The sequence below is a fragment of the Protomyctophum parallelum genome, assembly GCF_964188405.1.
Source record: "Protomyctophum parallelum genome assembly, chromosome: 15".
Classification (NCBI taxonomy): Eukaryota; Metazoa; Chordata; class Actinopteri; order Myctophiformes; family Myctophidae; genus Protomyctophum; species Protomyctophum parallelum.
Genome location: NC_139710.1, coordinates 27072106 through 27091762, shown reverse-complemented (window position 1 = coordinate 27091762; position 19657 = coordinate 27072106). Strand labels below are relative to the sequence as shown.

The 19657-nt window shown below is 42.5% G+C and overlaps 1 protein-coding gene across 1 annotated transcript in view; it reads left to right on the top strand.

The window, feature by feature from the left end:
• Window positions 1–17892, top strand: part of bco2l (beta-carotene 15, 15-dioxygenase 2, like) — a gene marked incomplete at both ends in the record, with an annotated part of 45230 nt that extends 27338 nt beyond the window's left edge. Inside the window, 8 exons of the mRNA XM_083783403.1 lie at window positions 170–272; window positions 1592–1732; window positions 4745–4905; window positions 6994–7164; window positions 9779–9916; window positions 16108–16290; window positions 16622–16732; window positions 17776–17892. Coding sequence (XP_083639529.1) covers window positions 170–272; window positions 1592–1732; window positions 4745–4905; window positions 6994–7164; window positions 9779–9916; window positions 16108–16290; window positions 16622–16732; window positions 17776–17892 — 1125 coding nt within the window. The remainder of the gene's footprint in view (window positions 1–169; window positions 273–1591; window positions 1733–4744; window positions 4906–6993; window positions 7165–9778; window positions 9917–16107; window positions 16291–16621; window positions 16733–17775) is intronic.
• Between the last annotated feature and the right edge of the window lie 1765 nt (window positions 17893–19657).

Below are 19657 nucleotides of genomic sequence, written 5' to 3'. Positions count from 1 at the left end.
ACAAGCTCAACATTTGTCACATCGCAACACATTTTGAGCTTGGAGATGGGCTGTTTTTGCTATACTTTTGTGTGTCACTGTAGTATGACAAAGTAGGGCATTCATTTATTAAATGAGGCACTAATGATGAGGCACTAGCACTAATGGTGATACGCATGTGGATTTTCAGGTGGACTGGACCAAGTACATTGCTGTGAACTCTGCCACGGCTCACCCTCACTATGACCGTGAAGGAGCCACATACAACATGGGCAACTCCTATGGCAAAAACGGTATACGCTAATGCCTGCCTGCCTGCCTGCCTGCCTGCCTGCCTGCCTGCCTGCCTGTCTGTCTGCCTGCCTGCCTGTCTGTCTGTCTGTCTATTGTGCCTACATGCCTGTATGACTATTTTAGCGAAAATATTTGTTAACCATTTGAACCTGAGGATCCATATTCTGTGGGACCGCCAGAGCGACATTTTGATGTAGAGTGGAAAAATCACCCATTGTATTTATATAGAACACATGACGTCTTACATCGTCATTTTAGTACCCTAAACAAACATTAAAGTCCATAGACTTGGCTGGCAAACAATTCACGTCATAAGTGCTCTAAACAAACATTAAAAATCCCATAAACTTGGCTGCTACCTATATGACGTAATCTTCAAAAGTACATTGGAGCCGCTAGCGCCCCCCAAAAGAGCGTACCCAGCGCAGTCGGTTTGACTACTTAAATATAGAGGGCTAAAGGGACATGTAGTTTGTAGATTTGTACAAGGCTGATTTTGTAGTTAGTTTTCCAGTTCAGGTTAACAACTACAGCAGATTTAAAATGTCACACTAGTAAGCAACACAGCTTCACCAAACAGATCAATAATGATTGTGTTAGGGGGCACGGTGGTACAGTCAGTAGTGCTGTCGCCTCACAGCTAGATGGTCCTGGGTTCGATTCCCGCTGGGGTTGCTGTGGGCGCTGGGGCGTGTTCTCTCTTCAGCGTCATCAGTGCCCCTACCCGAGGCGGGGTTGGCGAAAGGACCTTTCTGTGTGGAGTTTGCATGTTCTCCCCATGTCCCCTAGGGTAGGTACCCTCACAAAAATCATATAATCCTGGTCTCTAAACTACCTCCCTCTGGCCAGTCCGGGCGCCTGATGGAGGGGAAAGGAACTGGTCGGAATAACGTGTTCCTTCCACACGTTGTCCAGCTGGGGAAACTCCCACAGCAGCTTGGACTCTGAGTACTCATGCATAGAAGGAAGCATGAGGTCAGTCCACTGCCCCCCCAGGTTGGCAGAGGAAGTGTAGCGCCCAGGATTACATTAGATAATTGACACTGGGTGAAAAAATGCGTCGCAAAATCATGGGATAAAAGTTTAAGAAAAAAAGGGGCCAATTAATGTAAAATCTAACTCAACTAGTATTAATATGATTTTCTGCAAGTTCCAAGGTTGCTCTTTATTGTTTATCTTGTGTACAGGCACATATAGTAAAACGTATTTTTGTCTGGCTTCCGGCAGACGGAAATTGCTGCAGCTGTGTTGAATGGCAACCTGCCATGTGTTTACCCTTTGTCCAACATGTGTATGTGTGTGTGCATGTTTGCGTAAGGCTTCTTCTACAACATCATCCGCGTGCCTGCGCCCGACGAGACAGACGAGCTCCGGGACACAGCGGACCTGGCGGGGGCAGAGGTCATCTGTACCATCCCTTCTACTGACCCCCGGAAACCCTCCTACTACCACAGCTTTGGTACACTCTGTCTGTCCGTCCGTCCCGTCCCGTCCCGTCCCGTCCCGTTCCGTCCGTCTGTCCGACCTTGCCTATACAAGCTCACAACAAGACCGTAGCTCGGCTATTTTCGGCACACACACGACTCTGCCACACGACAAAGTACCGGTAGGCCTATATAAAAACCAGGCTGTTACTAGCCTGACACTTTTCATTTTGTTTCCCTTTATTATTCAGACAGAAAGCCCTTCCCACGGCAGCCGTTTCTGGGAAGGGCCGTTGCCAAAGCGGCAGTCTTTGGTGATTGGTTCACACCAACCAATCAAAATTGTAGCAAAGCAGATGACGTCTTTGTCAATGTAACTAAACACGGTCAACGAGCGCTACTAGCATGTAAACAAGCATGATAAATTCTGTCGGACGATGATGTTTCTGTAAAAATAAATAGAAAAATATGAAAAGTCCATAAAATCCAATTTTAATTACTTCCGTTGAACGAAGGGCCTTAAACGATCCGCAACTAACTGGGTAGTGTGAGACCTTTGGGGACAAAAGATGCAATGACTGGGGGGCGAGAAAACAGTAAAGTAGCCAGACAAACCAAAACAACAGAACACAAAATGTGTTAAGCATAAAAGACAATTTGTTCAAAATCAAATAGCATGCAATTGATTTAGAAATATAGCTAGTTATTGTTATTATAGTGATTAAATATATGGTTGTTTTGATTGTAAATTGTATAATACAAAGTTTTTGAACTGATATTTGTCGGTATACACTGACACGAAACAAGACAGGAACGCCCAAAAACGTCACAGCCGGTTTTTTAACAAGACAGGAACGCCCAAAAACATCACATCCGGTGTTTTACCCCGGGCAGAATTTTCTATGGCTGCCAATGCAACTTTTTCCAATCCTTAATCACATACGGCAAACACCTATGCCGATAATATCTAACTTGCGGAGGTAACGTGCCTTGTCCGCGGGCAACAGATCTTTCAACGTATGGCATTGCAAATACGTTAGATAATCGCTACTCTGCGCAATATTGTTTTGAAAATGCCGCAAATTGCATTGCAGTGAACGAGAGCAAATCACAAATCACAAATCTTACCCCGGGGGGTGGGCGGAGCCGCGGAGTCGCAGCTGACGCCCCTCCCTCCGCTCTGATGACGCGTTGTTATGTCAATGTATTGTTCCAATCAGATGGGGTTTTGAACATAAAAGCTTTCTTACCTAATACCTAATGATTTGGATACTAACAGAAAAAGAACAATAAAGCTGTATGGAATAGTTGGTAGAGGATTGTTCTAGAAGTTGTTTGAGGTATTGAGGACAGTAAAGTCCACATGACAAAATACAACCACCTCAATTGTATAAGTTACATTGTATTATTGTAACATACTCTACCAGATTTGACACGATTACATTTAATCATTAAATATGAAGTTACATAGTGATGCTTTCGCCTGTGACCCTAGTTTACTGCAGGCACATATACACTATAGTCTACCTGAATTTGATGCATTTCATGCATTGATGCATACTGTTTACGTTGCTTATTGCGTGAGTTGTGCTGGATAAAGAGCATCTGCTATTTCCTAAATAATTGTAAATTGTCTTCTTATTGGGAGAGAGGGCAACTGAAGATTTGCCCTCAAGTAAATGTACTTATAGTTACTCCCCCTTCCCTGTGCAGTGCTGTGCTGTCCAGACCATGGTCTACAGTACACCGTCAGACTGTCTGGCACCAAACTAATCTCCCATGGTGCAACTGTTTGTTGCTGAACAACCAGTTAGACCAATAGAATACAACTGTAATTAGTTTAGCTGTCCAATCACAAGTCTAAACATAGACACAGTAGTGCAGTAGAGCTGCCTTGTCAGCTCACAACGTGCTGACAACGTGATGCAGCTTGGTGCGTTGTGAGCTGGTGGATCGGCTATTTTCACTACCTTTTATTTTCAACAAAACATTTAAAAGTTGAAATATGGAGATACAAAGGTTTCTGCCAGACAGCAACGATATTGTATGTTATTGTCACTGGAGACCTTAAATTGTTGTCCACAATATGTTACTTTTCAGGGAATGTAAAAGAAGAAGATAAAAACATTTTATTGGTTCAATATTTATAAAACCCACAGACACATGCACTTAAACCACTTACCACATAATTTCATTTTCAAAACATATTATTTTCAGGAATTTGGTACTCACTCACTATAATGGCAAAGTAAGGCATTTGCAAGTAGGGGGTGGGCATAAAAAAGGTTGAAATACAAGGTTCACAGCAAGACTGTGTGGCTGGGTGAGGGGAAGGGGGTACTGAAGCCTATAATAGATAATATTAATAACATTTATTTTTGGAACACTCATCAACAAAGTAAACACAGTAAAATAAAGCAAAATCAGCAGCAGAATAAAATCACCATGTATAGAATATAATATGTAGATGTGAGTCTACAGTTTGAGCTTTGTGCATGCGTGCGTGCGTGGGTGCGTGCCTGTTTGTGTGTGTGTGTGTGTGTGTGTGTGTGTGTGTGTGTGTGTGTGTGTGTGTGGGGGGGGGGTTATACTGTACAATAATTAAATACTTGAATAAAATGTATTTATGAAGCACTTATCAAAACAGAAGTAAATCGGCTCGAACACAATCAGTAACGGAATGAAAAGACCATGTATAAAATATAATATATATGCAAATGTCAGTGCATCCCTGTGTGTTTGTGTGTGTGTGCGTGCGTGCGTGCGTGCGTGCCTGCCTGTCTCCCTGCGTGCCTGTCTTCCTGCCCAGAGGCTATACCCTATACAGTATACAGTATATGTGCCTACATGTGCACAACCTACAGTATATTATGTTCACTCCTGTGTGTGTGTGTGTGTGTGTGTGTGTGTGTGTGTGTGTGTGTGTGTGTGTGTGTGTGTGTGTGTGTGTGTCTCCCTATCCCCCTCTCTCTCTCTCTCTCTCTCTCTCTCTCTCTCTCTCTCTCTCTCTCTCTCTCTCTCTCTCTCTCCCTCTCTCTGCCTTGCAGTCATGTCTGAGAACTACGTGGTGTTTGTCGAGCAGGCCATCAAGATGGACATGCTGAAGGCGTTGCTGTTACGACTGCAGAACAAGGGCTGGAACAAGATGATGGTGTGGGAGCCCCACACCGACACCATCTTCCACCTGGTCAACAGACACACCGGTCAGGTACACCCACACCGACACCATCTTCCACCTGGTCAACAGACACACCGGTCAGGTATACACCCACACCGACACCATCTTCCACCTGGTCAACAGACACACCGGTCAGGTATACACCCACACCGACACCATCTTCCACCTGGTCAACAGACACACCGGTCAGGTACACCCACACCGACACCATCTTCCACCTGGTCAACAGACACACCGGTCAGGTACACCCACACCGACACCATCTTCCACCTGGTCAACAGACACACCGGTCAGGTACACCCACACCAACACCATCTTCCACCTGGTCAACAGACACACCGCTCAGGTACACCCACACCGACACCATCTTCCACCTGGTCAACAGACACACCGCTCAGGTACACCCACATATAAATACTCCCACTCCCCGTTATACTTTGCATATACTGTGTAGGTGACGCAGGTATTTTAACTCCTTCGCCTTCGCCACCTCTACTCCTTTCCTTGCATGCAGAGTTTGCAGGGTTTTCCGCCTGACAGCAATGCAAGGCACGCAACGCACGCAACGCATGCACGCAACGCACGCACGCAAAATTGGAAAGGTTGAAAATGTGTTAGAGCAGTTGAGCTTCGGTGTGCATGTGATTTTCCTCCAAAGTGAAGTCAAAGAGAAATGTAACATTAAACCGGACAACAATGTAATTCAAATGCACACATAAACACGCACATGATCACACTCAGTCATTTCACCGTGCCAATATCAAAAGCTAAAGCAATTTCTTCTTGGCCAACTGGGCACAACAGACTCCATGTGACATTTAAAAAAATAGGTGTACTTTCTTTGTGTGTTGGTGCCCGTTGTCTTTCAAAACGCTCAGATAACCTTTATCGTTTTGTCCTGACATTTACTGACAAGTGTGATGATATCCTCCTGACTCAGTTTACCCCCATTGCGTGCGGAAAACAGGCGAGGTATTTGATGTGGTCCTGGTGAAACCACAGTAGGCGACACTCCCAAAATAAAGAGGCGATAGAGGCGATATAGGCTTTAGGTGCAAGGCCAAAACAATTCAACCAAAGGAGATTCTTGCCAGCTGTCAAATATGTCCTTTCAAAAAGCTTTTTTTCTTTTTTTGCGCACCAGGACCAACAGACAGCTCCATCAGCCTATAGTGTTGTAGAGATGTGACGTTCGTGAACGAATCGGATCATTTGAACGGCTCTTTGAAAGGAACGATGGGATCCGGTTCACAGCAGGGAGCCGTTCCTTTTTAGAGGAGGAGGGGGGCAGGGGAGTTTCAACCAGGGCCGGTCCTGAGCAATCTGGCGCCCGAAGCAGGATACACTGGGGAGGCACTGGGGGGGGGACACTGGGGAGGCACTGCAGGCACTGGGGGGACACTGGGCACTGGGGAGACACTGGGGAGTCACTTAGGGAGGCCCTGGGCAGACATTGGGGAGGTATTGGGGAGGCACTGGGGGGACACTGGGCAGACAGAGTTTTTTTTAAATCTTTTTGGTGCCCCCCCACCCATCGGTGAGCCCTGTGAGCCAGTCTTTTGAACGACTCTTTGAAAGGAACGGATCCCAGAGATCCAGCTCCCTTCAAAGAGCCATAAATCCCATCTCTAGTTATGTGAACAGTAGGAAGTGCCTTTTTATTACATGCATGATACAGGAAGTTGAGTGGGCACCGCAGAGTGTTTAAATGTTTATTAGTAGTATTTGAGAAATAGCCATTGTGAGGATGGGTGTTTTATTTTAAAAATGATAATACTAATAAACAAATATGCAGGCTTATAATTAAGGAAAAGGTTGGGGGTTAGGGTTGTAGGATTTAAGGTTAAGTTCATATGGCTTGGAGTTTTGCCTGATTTATGGATATAGTTGTGCAACGGCTTGTCACACACTTCTAAATGAAAAGAAAAACAAACAAACAATGAACATCCTCTTAATGACAACCCTGATCTGGGGTTTTAAACAGTTTATAACGTTATTTTAGAAATGGAGGACTGTTAATAAGTATTTGTTATTATGTATTGGATTGTTTTTCACAATGCATGTCCATTCTTGTGCGTGCATGCGTGCGTGCGTGCATGCATGCGTGGCCTATAACAGATCAGTAAGGTGAAATACAGCGGGGTGCCGATGTTCGCGCTGCACCAGATCAACGCATTCGAGGACAACGGCGTGCTGGTCATGGACATGTGCTGCGGTGACAACGGCGCGGTCATCGCAGACTTCACCTTGGAGAACCTGCGCAGACCCGGAGGGGAGGAGATGGACAAGGTTTGATTGATTGATTGAAATATTTATTAACAGTTTGTAGAATTTACAGTACATTTTAAGCACAAACTCAATACAAAGACTGTCAACTGTGAGTGGACGACGAGGTGAATCACTATTAGCCCATTAAGACCCCATGAGGGCCCATTCTGCAATCAGTATAGTTCTCAAACTTTTGGGGGTCAGAATAATGTCAGTATCATGTCACCATAAGCTAATTGTATAGCCATCCTATACAGTGTGTACTTTTTTTAAGCAATCTTCTGGGGGTCCCTGGCTGGAAAAGCATATTCGCAGCCAAATTCATATAATTATGCATACGTTTGTGTCACGGTGAGACATGTGATGGACCAAATGCAGAACCAAGAGCAGGCAGGCAGGCAGATAAAGTAGAATGATGATTTATTCACAACTAGACAGGACATACAAGGGCAGGACACTGTGACAACTAACTATAATCTGACAAGGGAACACTGAACACTGGGATGTATAAATAGACAAAGACTAACTAGACACAGGTGCAACATAACTACAATCAACACCTGATTGGCTGACACTAAACAGGTTACAGGACACAGGTGAATTACAATGCAGACTGGTGAGACAAGGCAGGTATCAACAAATGGAGCAGACAAGAAACACTAGGAACACAACTACACAATAAGAGTACACCACAGACAGATATCGTGACAGTTTGAGCGCCACTGATATAGCTACATACAGAATACGTTTGTTTTTTGGTTTTTTTTCAGAAGACCACACACATCACACTCATGTCACCATGACTCGGCCATAAGCATATAGGAGTTGCCGATGCAGCAACGCCCACATATGGAGTGTGTTGTCTAACCCAGGGGTTCTCAACCCATGAGGTTATAGGGTGCCATTTTGAAGATCCGTTTTACAATTGGGTAATACATAAATTGCCCTCGCTCTGCGCACAATGGTATTATGAAAGGCATATCGGCCCATGTTGAACGCACTCGGCCCGTGTTGAACGCACATTATGGCATACGGCGTTCCTGAATATTTTAGCATTGTGGGAGTGTCCATATGTTAATTATTTTCGCTTTGCGCAATTTGCTATTAAGCCCCTTGACCTAAAGACACTCAGCGCATAACGATTAGACGTGGGTCTGACCACCTCATAAACGCAACAAGCACTGTTTGATTTTACACTTGAGCGGCTCTGGGAGGCTGCTGGAGTGTTGCCATGTCTGTTTATTATAAGCGGCTTCTTTTTCTGTAAAGTTGCTTGTAAATATTGGTAGTTGTACTATTTTGTGGTTGCTTTTCTTGTTTCTAAAGTGGTTATTTGGGCTTTTCTCCTAATGTTGTTCAAACCAGTGATCCTCACACAGCACATTCCCATGTCAAGGATCCCCAGATGAATGCATTTGCCCAACTAAGGACGGCTAATCCAAAAATTAAATACAATTTTTCCAAGATTACTTTTGAAAATAGCAGATCTATACCAGCTCACAATGCATCACATTCATTCATTAAAACTATGAACTCTGACTGCAGGGGGATATATATAATGATCATTATAACAATGTGCAAGAACATATTTAAAAAGAAGGAAGAACTTTATATTTGTGGACAATCAAAATATGTTTTTTTATTTTAATGTGGTGTCATTAAAATTAATCTGGATATGGCAGACTCACTATCTAGAAAATAAAAACATGGCACTTCATTTAAAATAGGTTGCAGACCCCTGTTATATGCGCTTATTTTTATAGACCTATTTACTTGTTTCTATGAGACATGGCAACAGCCTTTTTTTGCGTCTTTTTTTTGTAAAATGCTGAGATTAGAAACGGCCATAATTCTTTCATTTCTCAACCTTAACAATAAATAAAAACATCTCCATAATCCGTGGGAAGTTTGCTTTTATATGCTGTATCACACCCGATTCAAGTCTTCTTCAATAAAATGCTAAGAGCGAAGACCATATACCATCGGGGCCACAGGCACAGCATTAAGCAGCAACATTCAACTCATTCCTTCATCATGACTTGAATGAAATAAAAAATAATAAACGTTATTTTACTGGTGTTTTTCAATAGAAACAAATTGTTTTGAGGCATAAAGGTGACAGCATGCAGTGCAATAGGAATAATTAACCCAAATGTGACAAAGTCATGTCATGTCTTCTATATGCCAGCCTGAAGAAATGTAATACCACGATCCCCAAAGTGCGCATTCCGTATGTGACATCAGCTGACTGGTAAAGAGAATAGTACGGACATGTTGATTGGGTACGTCTCAAACACGCCTTAAACACACCCATGACTAATTCAAGGCCGTTTTGCGCAATCCACGGGGTGTCGAAAGCGCTTCTTAACATGCCCAAAATTGCAATATGACATACAACACGCCCCCAGCTCATAAAACTGTAATATGATTAGTAATATTATTTGAAGTCCTTAATGGCACCCATAGACTCTAACCTCAATGTGTCGTCTTGGCATCGAGGCACAAGAAATCACTCAGCCCCACAAAAGGGGAAATGTCCCTATATGGCCATCTCAATGTATTTATTTATACTGTATAGCAACCCTCAGGTCTTAATGGGTTAACCTAATATGCAGCATTGTCATTTCCTTTTCAGTGGTACAACTCCATGTGCAGGAACCTCCCGCGGAGATATGCCCTTCCACTCAACGTGGACGAGGACACGCCCCTGGACCAGAACCTCATCACTCTGCCCTACCTCAAAGCCACCGCCGTGAAGACCGCACCTGGAGAGGTAGCCTATATGAGATATGGTGCTGCTGCAAACTTACTGAGTAGCAGAAACGTCTGATCTCTAACCCTCTGTGTCGCCCTACTTTTTTTCCTCTATAATTCTGATCCCACGATTGTGTAACCCATTTTTCACCCCCGTGTCAATTATCGAATGTGATCCTGGGCTCTATACACACCCTCCGCAAACCTGGGGAGATCAACGGACTTGAACTCGTGCTTCCTTCATGCATGAGTGTCCAGGTCACTCCTTTACACCTGCGTCGCCCTACTTGATCATACTGCAGTGTTACACGAAAGCATCAAAAGTAGCAGATCTGCAAGCTCGTTTTAAAGGGATATTCCACTTGTTGCTGTCGGGAGGTAACCATCTAACTCCATGTTTTAGTTTTCTTTCTAACCATAATGCAGCAACGCTGGTATCTTTTCTTTTTTTTCATTTTTATCCTGAACAGTAACAGTTTTTGAAGTACTCGAGTACAATTTGGTACTTTTACTTTACTTGAGTATCTCTGTTTTTCGATACTTTGAACTTCTACTCCACTGCATCTCAGAGGCAAACATTGTTACTCATATTTTTGAAAGCTTTATAGTGACAATGCAGATTTTAGATAATTCATACAAGAAAGAATAAACCCACACACTCATCTGCTCCACAATGTAATGACAAGGCTTGTAATTTAATGACAAGGCTCTTCATCGGGTCAAAGGTCATTATTTTGACCCGATGAAGAGCCTTCAAAACAAAACGTCATTAAATGACATACAGTAGTAAAGACAGAAAGTGAAAGACGGTACTGAGGCTCAATCTGGTCCTTGCTATCTGCTTATTCCACACAATTACTGTATGCACCTTGATAAATTCCCTGATGGAATTTTACACAAAGACGCCAATTTTGATGTCTCAGAGGGGAGGTGAATTTGACGCGTGCTGCCATGTCAAGCAACAACTGCCATTGAACCAGCGATGTCCCCGTACCCAATCCACCGTGAAACGCTCTTACACACACACACGCACGCGCTCGCACACACACATTTAACATCTTTATTTGTATTCACATTTTACAAGAAATTTCTTGAACACAAACTATAGTGGATGCGCAAACTTGAGAAAACTACAAGTGCTTCAGATACAGATCACGGGTACAGAAAGCATCGCCTTCTCCATATATGGCGACTGCCAATTATTGCAGACACTGAACAGAATTTTGCCGATGCCTTAGCTCACACACACACACACACACACACACACACACACACACACACACACACACACACACACACACACACACACACACACACACACACACACACACACACACACACACACACCTCCCAACCGATAGTAGGCTACTGCATAATTGAAAGCACATGGTGAAACATTTTAGAAAATGTCGGCAATCAGATTACATTTTATTGAACAATACAGAAGGCACGGGTGCTAACTGCTAATTACAATTTACAATTACAATTTAGGCATTTAGCAGACGCTCTTAATCCAGAGCGACTTATATTTAAGCAAGAACAAAAGCATGGGAATACATCACATAAAAGCATTTATCATGAAACATGCGTAAGCTAAGAAAGTAACAGTGGAATATCTATATAATTAAACTATACATACACTATACATAATAAACTATACATATTTACTACTATGCTATATATATGTACTATGGCGTGCTATGACTATGTATACAATTATAGTGCTGTCTACATAACATGCTATAAGTCTGTGTCAAATGCTATCTAAGCCAACAGAAATGCTATCTAATACCCGCCCCGAACTAAATTGTAACAATTTGTGGCCCCAGGCGGGGTGAGCACATTATATTGGAAATCTGAACGGAGCAAGTAAAACATGTCATAATGTTTGAGGGCTATAGGGAAAACCCCAAACCTGGCCTAAGCCATACCTCAAAATGCCTGATCCTCCTAAACCCAAAGAGAAACTTCTCCTACTGGTGTATCTATAACTCCCCATTTTTAGTTTTTCATTTATTTATTTATTAGATTTGTAGTTGTTTTTTTTTACAGTAAAACAGCCATTTCTCTTGTGAGGATCAGGAAAGTGGTCCTTACAAAAAACACACACACACACACACACACACACACACACACACACACACACACACACACACACACACACACACACACACACACACACACACACACACACACACACACAGAGACAGACAGACAGACAGACAGACAGACAGACAGACAGACAGACAGACAGACAGACAGACAGACAGACAGACAGACAGACAGACAGACAGACAGACAGACATTTCTTCTGGCACAGATTGACGCACGTGTTGATGAAAGGGAAAGTGATGATTGGGTTGTCATGGCTACCTGGGTGACTGAACGGCTGCCTTCATTCCAGAGTGAAAAGCGTGTATGTGTGTGTGTGTGTGTGTGTGTGTGTGTGTGTGTGTGTGTGTGTGTGTGTGTGTGTGTGTGTGTGTGTGTGTGTGTGTGTGTGTGTGTGTGTGTGTGTGTGTGTGTGCTGGTGGTGGCCGTCTTAAAGGAGTAGTTCACCCAAAAATGACATATCAATTACACACCCATGAAGCCTTGAATTTGGGGAGATTTCTTTGTTTTTCTGATATTCGTGAGCCAATAATTTGATGACCGGGTGGCTCAACTACTGAGGACTCCACCGGTTATTAAATTATTGGCTTAGGAATGCCACAAAAATATCCATGAATTCAGGCCTTCATGGGGTGTGTATTGATCAAATACTAGTCTATTCCTTTAAACCCCTTATGGTTCTCAAACCTTTTCATGTCAAGGACCCCAACATGTATGTGTATAGCTGACCACGGTTGCAGATTCTGCCAATGCTTTTCAATGGGAGTGGAGCGGTTTGTTGCCATCTGTGGATCTACCGCTGCCGAATTCATATATATATTTTTTTGACAGAAACAGACTATATTGAATATGAGTGACTGACTATTGTAAACGATACAGAGCCACCTTCCTGACCATAGCGCCAGGACAGTTTGTTCTAAGATGTTATTTCCCATAGAGAAATTACTAACGTGAACCAGGGGATGAGCAAGAAACATCAGGACTTCTGTATCCATTAGGCCAGTAGGTCACAGTTTATTTATTCTTTGTTCTTTATCGGGGACCCCCATCTATCTAACAAAATGTGTACAATGCGGAACCCATTGAGAACCTAAAGAATGAAATACTATTGGATATTTTTAATGTTTTCAGGCAAAGCACAAAATATTTTTAAATTAACATTAACTATTCTTCTACCCTACCCGTCCCCCCTTCCCCATTTAAGACAGGGGGGGGGGGGGGTAAATGGGTTAAACCAGGCAGTATCACATGACACATTCTGAAGTGTAATACACACATAGAGAAACGTACAGTATTGGACAGTGGGACACATGACACGACAAGGATGAGAATGGACAGGAATTAACAGAACATGCATCTCGTATCATTGTGCAAAGTCTCTGATTAAGTGTTGGTGGCCATCGTATCACGGCTATCACATTTGCTTAGAGATGGAGTGCCACTATTTTTGTATTTTTCCAGTTTTTCATGTGTCTATGAGGTGACAGTACTTCATTAGACACCCTGGAGTCGTTTGTATGTGCAATGGTGTATTAACTTTGTATTTAGGGTTTCTTCCTGGAGGCTGAACCCTTGACAGTGAAACGGGCCAATGGCTTGGGTGTTCAGAGATGCAGAGACAGGATGGGTCCCTATAGAACAAAACTCAATACCAGGAATAGCACTATCTATACCCTTCCATTTCTCAGCCAAGAGTCTCGGAAGAAAATAAAATAAACTAGAAAAAGTGCCCTTCTGGGCACAGGTCTCCACCAGGATAGGAATGTAGGACATTGCAGCTTGCCTTCATCTGGTGGTTGGATAAAAGGGCAACAAAAGTAAATTAGAGGTAAAAACACTTTTCGGCCAGTTATAGCGCCACCTTGAGGCTGAGTTGAAATTGTTGTGGCATTTCTTCCTCGGCCTAGTGGGAATGTGCGTGCACAATTTCACGGAAATCACGCGATGTGTTCATGATTTGCAGCATTTTGTTTGAAACTGAGCACTCCTGTGAACTTTAGAAGCCAATCTTAACCAATCAGGATGGAGTCTGAGAAATCTGAAAGACGCGTTTCGTTGAATGGCTCTAGAGAGACTGTGTACCAATTTGCGCGATGTTTGGACAAAATCTGTAGGTGTACTGTGCAAAAACTTGTTTTGCACAAAGCGGCCTCCTGGTGGCGCTATAACAGGCCGTTCTGGAAATTTTGGGGCAGAGGTTCATCGTTGGCATCCAGGGAGTGTGTGTGCAAAATCTGGCATGCAAAAACTTGTTTTGCACAAAGCGGCCTCCTGGTGGCGCTATAACAGGCCGTTATGGAAATTTTGGGGCAGAGGTTCATCGTTGGCATCCAAGGAGTGTGTGTGCAAAATTTGGCATCGACCGGGTTAACGGTGGCCGAGATTAGCTGCTCACGGACACACACACACACGGACGGACGGACGGACGGACGGACGGAGTGCAAAACATACTCTCCCCCCATGCCTTCGGCCTGGTGGAGACAATAATATATGGGTTAAACATACATTAAAAATATGGGTCTTAGTACAAACACAGCTAAAGATAGCCACGGCCCTATCAAGAGACATGACTATAGTAGGCAACATATAATTTATTCCTTCAATATGGGACGGAGCATACAAAAGATGGGCAGAAAGACGTTTAATTACAATCAACCAACTGTTTGATGGGAGTATATTTAAATCTTTCTCACAACTCCAAGAGAGGTATGCTCTGCCACCAACAGATTTATATAGATATTTACAAATCAGAAACTATATTATAAGAAATAAAGACTGGGACGCAATTAAAAGATTACCGAACAATATGGAGCAACATTTCATTGACATCTCTGAACACCCAACACCAACAAAAAACAAGTATCACTTATATAAAAAAATAAGGTTAGATATGGCTGATAATACTCTTCATATTAAGGGACAATGGGAAATGGAGCAGAACACTATAATAGAACTTGAGATGATAAATGGGAAGATATATGTTCTGGCTGTCATGGAGGACTACAGAGCCAAATATGGAGAGAATTCAACTGGAAAACAAAAATTAGGTTCTTTAGGACTCCTTTGACAGCCAGTGCATATAAACCCAACTCAACGGATAAATGTTGGAGAAACTGCGACATGACTGGTGACCATACCCATATATTTGGGACTGCCCAAAAATTCAGACGTATTGGAAAAAGATAAAAACAGAATTAGATCAAATCTTTTAAAAAGATATTTCACTGAACTCAAGGTCATCATTATTAGATATAATATGAACAAGTATTCACGAAGGACCAGTGCTATATATTACATATTCTGTTAATAGTGGCAAGGAAGATGGTGACACTTAATTGGATGAAAAAACCCAACCCCCCTACTATGGATCAGTCGCGACAAAAAATTAAACAAATATACAAGATGGAATACATGACAGCCAAATGAAGCTTCCTTACTTCAAAAGGAGATGGGAGTTAGTGGCAGAATATCTGGAAGCAGAATCTACAAATGACGCTGACCAGATACACTAAATTAAAAACCTCCCATATCACAGTGAAAAGTAAAGTAATTATGTAATTATCCCCAAGGCAAACAATACTATACAATAATATTATGTATTTTTCTTTTCTTTTCTTTCTTTTATTGTAATGTCATTTATTTTCTTGTAGGCCTACAAAATGAACTGAGAGAAAAGGAAATGTTCTGTAATATGAAATGAAATTGCCTGTAAATGATTATAAAATGGCAATAAACGTTTTTTACTAATTTGACTAATTTGTATTTTAGCAGGTTGTGATGGCGGCATAATGCCTGATTTATTGAGCTTGTAGATCTGCTATTTCTGCACGACTCTCGTACACAACCAAGCATAACATGCCTTGTCTCAGTTCTATTGGATCTCTGTTGTTCTCCACTAGTCCCTCCCTAACATGTTTGCCTAGTTTTTATTTGTTGACAGAATTGTCATTGTAAGTATATATATATATATATATATCATAGTCATCATCGCTTATATATCGTATTTAGGAGCTCAATGGAAATAAGTCTCATGTGTAATCCTCGAAATTCTGTGCCAATGTGGTTTCAATGCTTCTCAATTAATTGCGTCCTGCCCAGGTGTCCTTGACTCACGAGGAGCTGTATGACGAGGAGCTGTGTAAGCTGGGCGGCTGTGAGTTCCCTCAGATCAACTACGAGAAGCACAACGGCAGGCCCTACCGCTACTTCTACGCCTGCGGCTTCGGACACGTCTTCAGCGACTCCCTGCTCAAGATGGACACCCACACCAAAGAGCTTAAGGTCCGTAACACGCCAAGGAGCTTAAAGGACAACTCCAGACTAAATAACATAGGCTCATTTTCCTATTTATACTGATCCCAAATAGCACGTGCGTGCACGCCATCTTTATTGGCACTATGGCTCAAAACGAGATGAAATGGGCATGATCTGTGCGTAATAAATCCTTAATCCAGCCTCCCGCTAATGAAAACAGTAATCGAAGCACTGATAGGCCTCGTTGGGGCCTCCACTCATGTTACACAAGATTCCAGAACTAACCAAAACTAATTAAAGCGAAATACCCCCACATGTGAGAACTTGTTTTGTGACCCCTATAATGTCTCTTGTCCAGACGTGGCGCTACCCGGGACTGTACCCGTCCGAGCCGGTGTTTGTGGCGGCGCCCAACGCCACCGAGGAGGATGACGGAGTGGTCATGTCTGTCATCATCACACCCAGACATGTCAGTACAACAATCGCAATCCAAAACCTTGATCTGTGCGTCTGCGCCACCTAGTGGCTGGTACCCCATGTGACTCTCTCCAGAGAGGAACTTAAGCTAAGCGGCATTATATGTAACTTTTGTTGTCATGAATAAAATGTAATTTTGACAGTGATCTGATAGATTTTAAAAGAAAGTAGAGTTTTGATTTGGCAGACTAATGAAAGCCCAGCATTGAAACATGCGTGCACATATTAGTCAGTATACTGTATGTATGTGAGTGCATACATTATTATTGTACTGTATGCCACACTGTAACCATAGCAACATACTGTACAGTATGGCATGTTAACATGTGCTATTGTGGCATGAAACCTTTTGACATGATATAGATTATAGACCACTATTCTCAAACATTTTCATGTCAATGACACTCAAATTGGACACCCTGCATCTGAAACGATTTTGTGCCAGTGACCCCACAAAAAGAAGAGATTCACAGTGATCACAGTGTCCACTGCAGTGATGAAAGTTACGATTTTTATTTTATTATAGATTTTTACAAAATTACGATTTTTATTTTATTATAGATTTTTACAAAATTACGATTTTTATTTTATTATAGATTTTTACCAAATAAACGATGTACAAACTCACAACGCGTTGCATTGTGACGCACTGTGAGCCAGCAGATCGGATACATTGTTGAGTAGCCGAGTCAGACAATAACATCACAAAAACGTCCTGCTGATTTTTGAAGATCCAGATCCACAGAGCCAGTCCAGGTTTTCTTCCTAATAAAAATATTGAAATCAATTTGACATTTTTTATAAAAAGATAAATACAAAGAAATCTGGCCACCTCGGAAAAGTCACCACCATACCCTAACCCTCAGTAAACTAATAACCTTAGCTTGTTCCTAAACGTAACCTGAGTAAAACTATGCCTAAACCTAACCTTATTCCTAACCGTAACCTCAGTAAAAAGCGTTTTGGGGCCAGCCTTCTGGTTACCATATAAATAACCTCAACCTTAAATGTGTATGTTTTTGTTTCTGTCTGTAGCACAAGAGTTCCTTCCTGCTGGTCCTGGATGCAAAGACCTTCACAGAGCTGGGCAGAGCCGAGGTGCCCGTTGACATTCCCTACGGAACGCACGGCGTGTTCAACGATTCGGCCTAGAGAGTACACACTAGTGTTGACTCGGCCTAGAGAGTAAAATGTTGTCTATGACGAAATATGTTTGTCGACTATCTTTTGCAAATGACGAAAATTAAATCAAAACTAAGCTATGAGGACTAAAACTAAAGACGAAATAGAATTATTGACAATTTTGTCAACATATAAAAACTATCCAGTAGAACTAAAAGTACATGCACGTGTTGCACATTGAAAATAGCAGATCTACAAGCTCACAACGCATCGTGCTGTGACACGTTGCGAACTTGCAGATCTGATATTTTCAGCATGCAACCAAGTCTAAGAGCTACCTTTACGACGCCATCAAGGCCTGCCAAAAGTATTTTCTTTGTTGACAAAAAAAGCTGTAGACTAAAATCGCGATATTTAGTCAACTCAAACTATACTCAAACTAACTCAGATCACTAAAAGTTGTATTCAAAAGACTATGACTACAACTAAATCAAAAAGTGCTGTCCAAATCAACACTGGTACTCACAAGTCACAACTGACCACTCTACAGTAGAGGTGTTCATCGGCACTGACCTCGCGACTAGATTTATACGATTCACCACTTAACAATGCTATTGTTACAATTCTATTAGATTATACATGCATCTCACATTTCTATATTACTGCACAATATGGCAAATGTTTTATGTGTTAATACAAGCAAATACTTACAATAAATGCACCAACTCTCTGTACATGCGTATGTGTGTATATATGTCTTTTATTACACGGCTTGGTTGAATGCTTGATTCTGATTGGTCAATCGCCAAATTCAGCTGTGTGTTATTTCTTGATAATGACCGCTCCACTCTATAACAGACCGCTGGATAATTAAACGCACCTGGCTGCAGCCGCTGCGCTGCTTGGATTTTATGCCGTACCCAACATGACAGCCATGTAAACTAACACACAATGTCATTGAACTAAACAACATGCTTTCAAGATTGTTTTTGAAAACATTTGAAGTGAGAAATAGACGATGCAGTACCCGCACTCACTTCCTTGTTTCCAAGGTGACTCGTTGCGCTCTGTGCGCCAACATTACCGTAAGCAAGTCAATATTTGTTTTGTTGTCACTTTTGGGTTCATTTATTAATTTGTGTATTAAGTAGCCATGTAATAAGCAGGATAATGTTAGATAAATCACCTTCAGTCAGTGATTTATCTACAATGACCATTCAGCCCTACATTATCCCTTAACGTAATACATGTAACTCGAGAACCGTTCACCCCACCGACTTCAAATTCGACACGCGCTTATACCACCACAGGGAGAGCAGTGCCCGCGTCTTTGAGTCGGTCGGATACACGGCCACGGTCAAGCTCTTCCAGTGGGCCTAATGCCTTAGACCCCACACCTGTCCAATTGATTGGCATGGCCACCCCAGCCTACACCTGCCGAACTCCCCACACCTGCCATTTGATTACATAGTCAGTCCACTTTTCGCAGTCAGACATTCTCCACAGACGTTTACCACTGCACATGGACTTTCCACAACGCCCCCCCCCCCCCCCCCCCCACACACACACACACCATATGCCCTGGCCAGGCCCATTATGCCCATAGCCTATTGCTAACATCAGTGATCTCCATATGTGGACATAAAAGGGACAAGAACAGACAGATATGAAGAGCTCAATTACATAGTGCAGAGTTTGTCCTCTGCATGTTTTCACTGAAGTGTGGAAGGATTTCATAGAATCCATCCCTTGGACGGAGTCCAAAATCCCCCCACATAATGCCTGCTTTATACTC